Source organism: Pezoporus occidentalis, unplaced genomic scaffold, assembly GCF_034315485.1.
Source record: "Pezoporus occidentalis ecotype Australia unplaced genomic scaffold, CSIRO_AGI_Poc_V1 ctg9, whole genome shotgun sequence".
Taxonomy (NCBI): Eukaryota; Metazoa; Chordata; class Aves; order Psittaciformes; family Psittacidae; genus Pezoporus; species Pezoporus occidentalis.
In genome coordinates, this window is record NW_026916262.1 from 7,168,812 (window position 1) to 7,181,955 (window position 13,144).

Here is a 13,144-nt window from a genome sequence, read left to right on the forward strand (position 1 = left end):
CAGGAACATCTCTGTCAGAGAGATATCTTAGAAACTAATTATGTCCATAACCCAATGTAAACTGGAGAGAAAGCAAACCCAGAGTAATTTAACCTGAATTTTGCAATGAGAAAAAAGCAAGTGTGAGACAACTTGTACTGGGCTGTAGCGTCCTCTTCCTACAGGTAAGCAGCACATCTCATCAGAATGCCTTATTTTAGTAACTTACAACTTTCATAAAATTTCACACGGTGGAAGAAATTGGGTTTTGTTTGTTTTTTATTTGGTGGTTCTTATAAAAACATTTCTGTGAATGAGCCAAAGCTAAAAGCACCAAGAAAGCAGGATTTGGCAAATCCCCCCAAGAGGGGCCTATTGCTGTAGAGACAGAATTCAAAATTAGCAACAAAAGGAGAAAAAGGCAAATTCCTGACAGATACTGCACTTTCCCTCAAACCAGTGCAAGCATGCAGCGATTTAGCTAAATTACAAGCTAATTAAAAAGCGCAGTACGTGCTAAAAGGAGACTTTATCTCCAAAGTAAAGAGTGCTCCTCTGTGAGGAATGCTCCTTGCTGAAGCAGCGGAACGGAAAACCCTTCAGCTTTCCCAGCCACTAAGTACTAAGCCACAGTACTAGGAGTCTCCTTCCATTATCAAATGATCCCATCATTCATATTGCTAAACTAGATTCAGTGTCTCTGATATGTGCTTTGGAGCTGCAGAAACTATAAAACACCTCAACAGGATGAAACAAATCCTTAGCAAGAAGAGAAGAGAATTTGAAAGCTTTTGTTGACCTTGAAGCTGTGGATCAGGAAAAGGCTGGGAAGAAAACTCATGCAGAAGACTACGTGTGACCTCAACAGGTTTTTCTCCTCTTCCTCCAAGGAGGCAAGTTTACTTCTCTGGCACAGCTAGAGCTTGTGAGCTCTCAAATAAGGTTACAAAGAGGGAAAGATTCCCCCAAGGAAAATCTTAGTGTTAATACAAGTGAAAGACCAGCTGCTGCTGCTTTCTGTACTGGAAGGTCTCTTCCTTATTATTTGGGAACAAACAGAATCGTTTTCTTCACTGCAAAGGAGAAGGAAGACAGCAATTTTCTGTCAGAAGGACCTCCTAACTCACGAGTCATGCTTGTTTACATACCCTTTAAAATCTGCTCTGATTTACTCTGTACAAAAAGGTATATACTCTGCATTTCAGATTTCCTACCCTGTTTGTGTTGTAAAGCCTTTGGAATAACCCATCCAAGCAGATAGTCCCCTCCTAAATATGCTCTTTAAAGATTTATTTCAAGTTTTTTTACTGACTTTTTTCTTTAAACTGAAAAAGGGAAGGGGAAGGGAGGGAAGCCAAAAGCCCGTGGGAGGCTTTTATGAAATGTACTTCCACAAGCCCTGCTGTGCTGGCTCAGCAGCTGGCTCATTTGAATTCCAGGTATGCACTACACAGGTGATTTTTTTGGAAATGCTGGCTTATCAGAAAAGCAATGCTGCTTTTGGATCATAATGCTGGTTTTACGGTCTTTTGAAGACCATGAAAGCAGCTCAGTTAACACACACAAATTCTTACTTAGTGTTGCAGTGTCCAATCTCACTGACACGGGCAAAGCTACATGAGGATACTTAAGAGCCATTCAGCTGGAGAGGTTAGTTAAATAATTAACAGATAAAATCTATGTATCTTCCTATGGATCATTATAAATACAGAATAAAAACTGTATTTAAAATAAGATGATGTTTCTTCACTATGCTACAACTATTTCAACAAGCCAGCATATTTGGGATCACATCCATTTCTGATAAGGATCATCACCGCACCAGGACCTGACCATATGGGTTTCACAGAAAGCAATCCATGTTTTCCCAGAGCAAAACCCCACTCTGAAACAGCAAAGCACACTGCACTTCTCAGATACTGGAAACCCTTCATCTTTGGCCTGGTGCCCAGGCACAACACATTGGAGGAGTAAGTGTGCCTTGCTATGACACCAGACCAGGACTCACCATTCCTTATGTGCAAGGAACAGCATACACATGGCAAAACAGAAACTCATGACATGTGCATCTTAGGTAACAGAAACACATTTGCAGTGGAGAGGAAAGCTGTTGTACGAAGGCAGACAGAATATTATAGCTAAGCTAATGGAGCTGTTGAGCTCACTGTCTGGGTGATTCTTTTTCTCACCTAGAAATCCTGGGGAGGTAACAGATACCTATATACCTATACCTGTATATTAAGCCTGGTGCTCAGCATCACAGAACAGCATGATACCAGAATCCCATCAGATCATCCAGAAGTTTGCCAACTCTTATTTTGCCAACTAAAGTCTTGATCTTGTCATAATCTCAATGTTGAATAGATTTGTGCAGCCACATGGAGCCCAGTGTAGCAGTGGGTATTTTGTCAGGTTTTTTTTAATCAACCATTTGTTCAATCTGCAGTACATGAAGGCAGGCAGTCATGCTGCCATTTGAAGAACGTGCGGGTACAGGTGTTAAAATATTTCTGAAACAGTGAGGGCATTAATAATGAGCTCCAATTGTGCTGGGTATACGTGGTGGATATAAGAGCACTTTGCCCGCATGTCTAAATATCCTGCTGATTCCTACACTGAACCTTATCAGAATTCCCAAATCACATCACTTTTAAAAATGTCTAACCTTATCACCAAAAATCCATTTCAAGTGATTCAGTTTCAAGTGTGCCTCCTACAGCAAACCACAACATGAAGCTTTGTGTATTCATTTAAAACCAGCAGCATTTTGCTGCTAAAAAAGCAAGAGGTTTATTCTCCTGACTATCCTTCTGAATCATAGCAACAGAGCAAGCAAACAGAATGAAAAATGGAAGTCTAAATAGTATAGAAATACTGTGCTTTTTTCCTAAAAATAGGGGAAATGCCAGTCTAGTCCTGATGGAAAGACACTGTCTATCAAAGCAGCTGAGACGTTTTAAGTGGGGCTGGGGCAGAATCCCAGGGAGATACTCATTCTTACCCAGAAAACGGTAACATCAATGGGGAGGCTGTGTCTGAAGAGAACCTATATCCTTCACTACAATGTAGTGAGCTAGCACACCTCACTCCACAGCATTTTGGAAATTTCAAGTGAATTCTTCACTAGAGCATCTACCCATTTTCCTGACTCCTCCTTTACTCATTTCCTTGCAAGTCCAGTAGGAGGGATGGGTTCGTTTTCCTGACACCATGTGGCACATGCCCAAATGCATCAATCAGAAGTGGGCTTTGAAAGAGTGCAGAATGATGAGATGCTCACATTTTCTGAAATATTGGAAACTGTATGATTTAACCATTCATTGCTCATTTAACAGCTGTGGCTTTAACAATCAACTGGCAGGTAGCCTAAGGCTTTTCATTTTGCTTATTTAAATGAAGGTGAAAGCAGGTGTCACTCAACTGCAAGAGGCAGCTGCACCCCCAGCTTTAGCGAACCCGTTTGCCTGCTTTGACATTATTGCACTCGGTAACTTTGCTCATGACTTCTGAGCTCCCAAAAACACGAGGCAGAAGGGACTAGGGTGTAGTCATCTCCTGTCTCCATTTAAACTTGCTCTAAGCCATGTGCAGGGCAGCTGCTGTGGCAGTCCTTGCTCTTTGCAGCCTCTCTTTTGGGCAGAGAGGAACTACTTCCTGGAGCTGCTGGAAACAGTCCTCTCTACTCACTGGTAAGGGAGCTGTGAGGATTGGACAGGATTTGGAGAACATACTGCCTACTGCTCCAAAATGAATTGATGGGGTTTGCACTGAGACAATCAATGATGAAGTATGAGTGAATGAAGGCAAATCCTCAAAAGATCTGTACTGCTTAAAACCTGCAAACAATATAAACCCACCAAACTAGAGATGGATAAATAAATAGGATATGCAAATACAGAAAAGAAAATTTGCACAGACACATAAAATATTGATGTCACAAAGGCTGAAAAACGATGGACAATCAGGTACAGGACAGTAAAATACGTTAATTATTTAACATGAGCAACACTGGGATCACAAGGCAAATCCTAACATTTCGGCATTTTAAAGATGTCACTGAATTAGTAGGAAGGGAGATGTTGCACCAATGAAACAAGGGCAGCTAACTATGCAACTTATCAGAGAGAAAAATCAACCTCTCAACAGTGTCAGCACAGCTGAACTCTTGGACTATGTGGGGAATGCAGATGAGCAGCATGATGTTATCATTAATCTCGTTAGAAGGCTGCAAAAGCAACAAAACCATGGAAGCATTAGCAAGAATAAGGTAATAAAAAACAAAAGTGGTAGGAAGCTTCACTGTAAATATGTCTTACTGAAAGTAAATGAAGCCCAAAGAAGAGATGGCTCCGGTAAGAAGCAGATGTTTCACTACCCTTAGTTTTCAGCTACATTCACTGGTCTAATAGATTATTTTTTTTTATGGAATAGGGTACTGTGGGGATTTCCTGAAAAGCTCCATAAAACAAACAAAATAGGATTTGTCCTGGCTACAGTTATTACATTGCTTTGAACTGCTAAGCAGTTGATAAAGTTATATGATGCAGTGAGATCAGCAGGACCTCGTCTCTACTTCTCCCTATCCAAGAGAATGGAGCAATACTAGCACACCATAAAGAGACAGTCCAGCAGCACAGAAATGGTATTAACAAAATACCTCAGTCATCAGACTAAAACAGAGCGTAACAAAATGCCCAAGATCTACAACATACAAATTATTAAGGCCTCTTTTTAAATAATCAGGGCAAAGTGGTGTATGTATGCACACCAAGATGAGACATAAAGGATACATAACAGATGATTGACAAAGTCCTTGTCTGCACTCCCTCTGATTTTACTGAAGGGCAGTTCAGCAATACAAAATTTTTTGCAACTTTTCTATCTCTATGAGAAAAGCTCAATTACCAGCTATTGTAAAACAATTACATTCAGGATACACAGGGAAAAGAACCCACAAATGTAGTATGTTCTAAGATGAAAATTAGTTAGAATGTAAATAATCCCCTTTTGAAGAAGTAACTGCAGAATATTTTTAAGTAACTTTAAAAAGAGTTGAGCAAGAGTTATTCTATAAACATAAGTCCCTCATAACACAGCAAAGTTTAATCAGATTGACAGTTTACAAGGTAAACTGATTTCTCACCCATCAAAAGATATAGAAATCCAGCTGTAAACTCTTACTGCAGTAAGTAGGTGCCTAAAAATTTCCTTTGATTTAACTTCTGGATGTAATCATCATCAGGGCAATCATATTTATGTGAGAACATACCTACTGCACCACACTCGCTGTTAAGAATTTACCTTATGCTGTCTATCTTTATTTCAAGTAGGCATATTGCAAATGGTACCTCTGGCATATGCAGGGGCCAAAGGGGTTATTTCCCCTCCCAGATACCAAGATAGAAAAAGCTATTTAGTTTTACCGGTTCTTAGGAGGGCAGAAGAAATCAGATATTGTTATTGAGGTAGTTTAAGAAACACGTGCAGACAGGAAGGCATACAAATCTTAGATTCTTATAACCTGTCTCTAAAATCATCATCTAAAACTGACTCACATTGATTTTTAGACGTTCTGAACTTTAAGGATGTTTGAACTTCAGCTTAGATTATAAACAACAATTTTGGCAATCAAGATCCTCTTCACAAAATCCACTTTTGGCATGTGATATGCAATTGAGGCACAAGTAAAAGAGGAAAGGGAAAAGAGAAGATTCAAACATATTAAACTTAGTTCCTTTATTTACAAAATGGAAAGAGAATGCAGTATGACTTTGATGTCTAATCATTTATTATCTTCCCTAGTAAATAAAGCCAGCATATCAGAGCAGGTTTACTAATGTGCCTGTGCTTTTATACAGCACAATATTATCTTACAGCATAAGCTGCTGGATCACACACCAGTGCTTTTGTTCAGCATGGCTTCAGCTCCATTTGTAATATGCGCAAATTGCTTGCAACTGCATTTCTGTTCAGTGTCACCTGCATGCAAAAATGTTTGTAATTACAGCTCTGTAACACATGTGGACAAATCTTGTACGGAGCTTTTACATGGGGAGGAAAAAAACTATTTCTACGGTGTATGGGGCCAAGAAGGAAGGTGCTAGCAAAGATATCCACCAGCATAAGTAAACAGAGCTGTACTGACTTACACCAGCTGAGCCTCAGCACGTTTTTCCAACGTATTGCCTGTAACCACCCTCTCAAAGGCCAGAAGTGAGCCTGGAAAAGCAACAATGCTCCTTTATAATTATAGCCCATTTCTCATTCAGCAACTGGGATATGGCAGATACTAAAGAAACATTCTGATTCCAAAGAAAACCACAAAGCTATTGTTTTCCACTGAACCATGTCTTAATTTGTTTTCTTTTCCTGATAGCCAATTACTTTTCACATTTTGCACTACCAAGCTGATAGCAAGCCAAGCTCTTGCAATCCCAGCTGTGCTCAGGGTTTTGCTTAGAATTAGCCAGCTGAAGAGGAACACCTCGCAAGCAGAAGATGACGCACCAGCTTGTTTGACTGGCTGGCCTGACAACATCCAGCCAGTCCTTTGAAGTCAAGGATGGGGTTACACATTTATTTATTATTTCTCCTCATCCTCTTCCCTCCTGCTACCAGCTGGCAGTTACCCTGGCAAGTGTCCATCATATATTGCTGAGTATTTTTATGGCTTTAAAGCTGGATGAATGGGAGGTTACATGTCCCCTCTTCTTAAAAAAATGTTAACAGAGTGTAAGATATAACTTCAATAGTTTTCTAAGTCTCCTTTCCTGCCAAATTTAGGCAATATTCCTCAAGAAAATTTCCTACACTTCTACAACATTGCTATTTTTAAATCCTAGGCCTAGTTTGTTTGCCCAGTACCATATGGGTTTAACAGTATAAGGCAAAGAACAACACAGACTATGGCTAAGCAGACATGGTGAGGACAGGAGTTCTTTATGAGAGGCAAATGCAATTTAACATCAAATACCTTATTCCCTGTCATAAGGGAAAAAGACTACACATTCAGTGATACAGAGGAGAATACAGTGCAAAGACCTAAAACCGAGCTTAAACTCCTTAAAAAGAGCTCTTTAAAAATCCAAAATCCGTTACAAAGCATGAATACACAGAAGATTTACTTTGGTTTTTAAAGATCATTTTAAAGGTTAATTCACCTCATACTCGCCTACTTCAGAATTACTTTAATTTGAAGTTTGGCATAAGACATAAAGCCCAGAGAGGAACCTTGTAAAAGTGGTATCGGTGCAAACCTGCAGGCAACTGCAGCAAAATACTGAATAAGTGCTAACAACTTCAAAGAGAAGACCTACAGGTAGAGAAGCCTGCTATTTATTTAATTAATTTCAGTGGTGCTGAAGAGAAGTGAAATACTTTGCATATTATTATAATTAAACAAAGCAGAGGTAAATTCATTTAGCAGGATATAATACCTGTACTTCTCTCATTCTACATCCATGCTGCATTATAGAAGATAGAACTCAGTAGTCAGGATTAGAGTTTCAAAAAAAAAAACCCACCCAATTTTCCTCATTAAGTCGTTGATGGAAGGAAAATGGAGAGAGATGGGAGGGAAACACAACCTGTTTATTGAAAACTTTCCCCTCTAAGCAAGCACTATCTATTTTACAAAGATGAAGACTTTTCCTCCAACCAGATGCATCACCTGCAACAAATAAGGCACCATAGGTACCATGCCTGAAAAATTACTGCTCAGATCCAGCCTCACAAATACATCTGTTCTATCAAAGACAAACAATGTTTTAGAGCTAAAGTATGTACCAAGTGACAGAAAAAAACATGTACTGAATAATGAAACAGGAATAAAAGACCAATAAATTTGACTAAATACCTCATTACACAGATGAACTTCAAAACCCAAGAGTTAAAAGTACTCATCCCCTGGGTTTAGCACTGCGAGCTTCCCAAAAGATGTTCTTAACACAACGTATCAGAAAGCATGGTTCCTTTGGGTCCATTGTAAGCTTAAAAAAAAGTGAGGCCCATTAAAATGTATTATTTCAGGCTTTAGAGGATGTCAGTGACATGAAGCAAACCTTCAGATAAAGAACCACAGGGCAAAAGCTCTACAGCTTCACAAATGTGTGTTAACAGAGTCATGGAGGAAACACTACTAGACTGCATTATATGATACAGTAGACTTCAGGCATGTAGTCATACATATATGTATGTGTATATTTATAAAAGAAAAAATATTGCTAGCCTTTTAAATCTTCAGTAACAGAAGTAACACTTCCGTTTGCATTTAAAAGGAAAATGCCATTTTTCATAGCTATCTGAAACTGCAGACTCTTGAGAGTCTTTGCTGTATAGCTCCATTCAGGAAACTAGCATTTGTGGTGTCACCCTTTGGCATACGAGGGTGCTGGGCCCAACAAATGGATGCTTTTCTCTTTTAATTACTTTTAATACTGTGCATTATGGCACCCAGTAGAGCAATACCAGAGAGGAGTGCTCAGCTTTTTGTGCTATGCATGTCAGGAAAGACAGAAGCTTCTGGCTGCAAGCCTCCCACTCCTGCTGTGCCATGCTACCTACAGCATAATGCTCCTGCAGTGCACACACATCCCACAACTGTCTTTGCAGAGTGAATGCCTATTTACAGATAAACCAGCATTTAAATGCTGTTGTCCTGCCTGTGCACAGATCTGCACAGTATCAGGAGAACTCTTTGTACTTTATTCTTGCAGTGAAATGTAATTCTCAGTGTAGTTGGCACCAAGACTAAAGTTCAGCCAACGCACAGATTATTCCCTTATCGGGAAGGCTTCAGAGCCCACGAGGAAAATTCACTTTCATCTATAGTGGCTCTCAGAAACTTCATGTAAAGTGGATAAGACAGAAATTCCTCCCCACTTAAAAAATTCTCTCCAGAAGAAAAATGAAGCTCGTATAGGAAATTGAACTCTGATCTGGTCTGAATCTGTTAAAACAGCAAGTATAAAAGCACATCTTTATTTCAAAATCACAGCTATAATCAAGTCGGTACCTCCAGTGTGGCTCAGCATAAGGCATGCACAGGCATACTGCAGGCTTTTCAGTGTAATCAGCTTTAACATTCAACTAATTCATGCTGAGCATCACCACATCCAAGGAGCTGTCAATTCTCCTCAGTACAGGGCTATCAGAAGCCAAATGATATTTCTCAATTTTTATGTAGTTTTATTTTGATTCAACAGATTGCCTCACATATTTTTCCTATTCCCATGGTTTTACTGTTTAATGTATACTCCATTGAAGCTTCATCCTGTCTCATGTATGTATTTACAAGACTAAATAGAAATGCTGAGACTACTGTATCAGATTATTGGTCCATAACACCTTGCAACAAAACCTCAAGCTGCTTGTCTCAGAGAATGGCAAAACAGTGCTGGATCTTCTCAGTTGTGCTGGAAATGATGATGGCACATCAGTAGTTTGATACTTCAAGACAAAAGACTTGTTAGGTCTTACAGACTGTAATTAAATAAAGACTTCTCTCTTATTTTCTACGATGCAGTTCTATCTGGAAAGTTACCTCAGTTCCAATAAGTAGGAAAAAAAGTAGGAGTAAAGAGGTAATGGTAAACTGTTTAAACCAAATCACCTCTGCATTAAGACATTTTATTCACTGTTAAACTTTGAAAAAGCAACCTACTTATACATGTAATTTCCATTATCTTTGGTAAGTACAGATTTTTTTAAAAAGATTATTCACAGTTTTAAGCATAGGCAGGAAAAAGAATTCCTATTGTCATATCCAAAGTGTCACCGTAACAACAGGCAGCTTGCTTATTCATACACATCTCTAAGTGCTGGTCCAATTCTGAGCACATATTCAGGTTTATAAACCTTTGCAATTTTGTTGAGGCCTGTCACAGTAATGGAACCTGAGAATGATTATTATAAGCAGCAGCTGTAACAGAAACAGAGAATCAGTGTGTATTACCATTTAAAAAAACACACGTTTGAAGCAATAGAAGTCAGGAAACACAAGCATAAAGAGAAAAGTTCTTAAACAAAACTGAAAGATCAATCTCTGTTCTTAATCTACTGTATACAATCACTTAAGTTATTATTAAACATAAATAAATATCAATTATAACGAGGAAGAAACATGCGGTGTGCTGGATTGCATCTACTCCTGCTATGAAGATATGTGAAGAATGCCAATGGCAGAGATATACAAAACCATTTAGACAATCTCTCTTTGACCTCCACTGAAACAGCATACATACAACATTGTTTCATTTACGTAATAATCTGAAATTATACAATAGGAAATCAAAGAATTTTATACGGTCATCACATTAAATTCAGTTCATGTTTCCTAACTATTCTTTCTTAGCATTTTGTGACTTTTCTAATGGAATGTAACTGATTCCCTAAAAGCCTCAAGCTGCAACCTGGACTCATATGTGCTATGGATGTGTAAGTATGACTAATAACAGTGGCAACAAATACAACACATACCTTTTGTTGCAAGTTATGTATTTCAGAAGAGGACTACAGGACAAATGCGTTAGTATGAAGGTGGACTGTACCTCATACCATTTTCAGAAGACTACCCCTTATTACAAGAAAAGCACCACTCTTGGATGTTGAAAATGTAAACTATGAGAAGACTTTGTGGAAAAGTCTTTAATTGGTTGATCTGTTTCTTTCACAGCTGTGTAAGTGCTCACTGTGTGGCAGTTAATTGTATTAGTTATCTGGTGTAACAACCTGATTTATGTGCTTCAGCACTATTAACTACCATACCACATGATCCACTGGAGAATGAATGAATTTAATCCTTCTGTTCAAATACAAAACCAAACAAGAATAATCCTGTTTTATAACTTTTAAATGGATAACTGCAATTCTTAATGATGCTTAGAGTACATTAGGAAGGCACTCACTGAAACTATTTAGCTAAGGGTAAGCAGACACTTTCATTAGCAAGCCTAATTAATCAGGATTTAAAAATTAACTCTGATTTACAACGGACCATAAAACTATCCAGTCTAAATTTTATCTTTTTATTTGAAGGTTTGGAAAAATCAAATTAAAGAAACAGTACATTATCCCTTGTTATTTCAACACCATTCTCAATATTTGCAGCAGAAGTTTTAAAACACAATTAAAAAACTGGCAGGCCTCAAGTCTCTTCCTAGGGTGTATTTCTTTTAGCATTTTAACACACAATAATTGCAAGGATAGGTAAGAGAAAAGAAAATGGGAATATACAAAAGGTTTACAAAAGGCATACAAAAATAGGTATATATGGTATACCTATTACTTCCACTTTTTGCACTGTATCATACGATCGCTTATGATATAGTGCAAAAAGGCCCCAGTAAAGGAAGTGCTGATTTCTGCTGTTAGAACTCTACTTAATTTCCATAGCAAAAACACTAACTAAAATTTTACCACAGTAAATGAACTGAAGCCCCAAAGAGGAATTTATTGTTTTGAAAATGTCATGTTCTATAAATACAAAGGAAATTTCATCCCAATAAATGAGAAGAATTTAAGAAAACAAAACCCTAAAACTGGCCCAGGAGGTGCTAGCTTAAAATACACGAGCTGGCAAGCAGTCGAAGCAATGAGACACGTCACAGGAATTGCTCAGAATTGCTGCTCCTTGTGTACGCTGCAGCACAGCTATTTTTCCACAGCACAGAATTTTCGGGGTATTAGCCAAGCAAGCAGAATAGCAAAGTATTTTACAGAAAATGAAGTATTTTTATATCACAATCAAATAAGGTCTTAGTTTAGAGATGTACTTTTTTCTGAGTCATTCCTAAAATGAAGTTGCTAAATTCCCTGGTGTCCCAACAAGAGATATAATACAAGCAAGTCTGAGTAAAATGAAGAATGTAACTTTTTATAAGCACATTATGAAAGATGGGGTTTTTTTTCCCTCCCCATAAGCCAAAAAAGAATCCCCAAACCCCCTCTGCATTTAAAGTCAATGACTCCTAACAAAATAACTTTTAAAAGCAAGGGTATGTTCATCCTTCCCTTCTAAATGTGTGGTCAGAAGCAAACCAGAGATTGCCAGGTTGAAGAAAGAAGCTGCTTTCCCTGATGGCCACCTCACAGTACCAGAAGCCACTTTGGCTAGTATCCGGGTGAGCAGTGGCTTCCCTGAATAAACCCAGTCCACTACAGCACAGTTCTCAGCAGGTGCTGGAGGAAACAAAACCTTTTATTGGGGAGTCAAGTTGTTCCTGAGCTTTTGAAAGCAAAATGTCAAACCCAGAGCACAACGGGAGAAAGAGCAAGTTAAAAACAAACACACAAAGAAATGTGTAAATGATGGTTTATGCTTGTTATGAATTACATCCTCTTTCACTCCCAATGTGGATGTGTCTTCAGTGCCTATGAGCTACCCATACACATTATGAAGGGCCCAACCAGGCAGCAGAAGCAGTAGTCAAGGCCTCCAGTTGCACTTGTGTAGCAGCACAATTTATGAATTCCGATTCTGTTTCCCACCTCATTTCCCATCTTACTTTTCTGTGTCTATCTCACAAAAAAATACTTGCCATTGCCATCATATTAGCATAATATCAGTAGAGCACCAGCCAGAGTAGTTGGGTTTCATGATCAATTGCAAACTGGCTGGATTTCCATTGCCTTATATTTGGAGAGCTTTTCCCACAACCGTATAAAAAACTTTCTGTAGATTATCTGAAAAAATTAGGATCTGAACTTCAGTGTAGTCTTCAAAACTACACCAAGTAACTTTTATCTAGCTTGTGGACTAGACTTCTGATCCTTGGCTCTGTCAGTGATTTAATTCCTGACACAAAGAAATATGTGAACATTTATAAATCAATCCTTTGTTATCTTGGGCACATTACTTCAGCAGTAAAGTACTCACCAGAAATATCCTTTCAAGTTGATCTTGAATGTCTTTCATTCCTGGAAAAGCAGCGACCCCTTGAATCATTTCTACAAAGATACAACCCACTCCCCTACAGAGGAAAAAAGAAAAAGTATGCAATGTTAGAAAGACTTGTTAAAGATTAAATGCACAGCAACAATGGCTCTGTCTCCATTACCAAGATTCAAATAATATTTATTTACTTATTTTTTAAAATCAGTGCAAGGCTGAAAGACAAGCACACACATTTACTAAAAACAATGTGTATGTATGAGTGCTTCAGTGTTT

At 38.4% G+C, this 13,144-nt stretch overlaps 1 protein-coding gene across 6 annotated transcripts in view; it reads right to left on the reverse strand.

Annotated features, from left to right (window-relative positions):
• The window catches only part of CDK14 (cyclin dependent kinase 14), a 321,217-nt gene that overhangs the window by 112,069 nt on the left and 196,004 nt on the right, over positions 1-13,144 (reverse strand). For all 6 annotated transcript variants that reach the window (XM_062605168.1, XM_062605171.1, XM_062605172.1 and 3 more), the window contains one exon: positions 12,854-12,947. In XM_062605168.1, the coding sequence (XP_062461152.1) occupies positions 12,854-12,947 (94 nt within the window). The remainder of the gene's footprint in view (positions 1-12,853; positions 12,948-13,144) is intronic.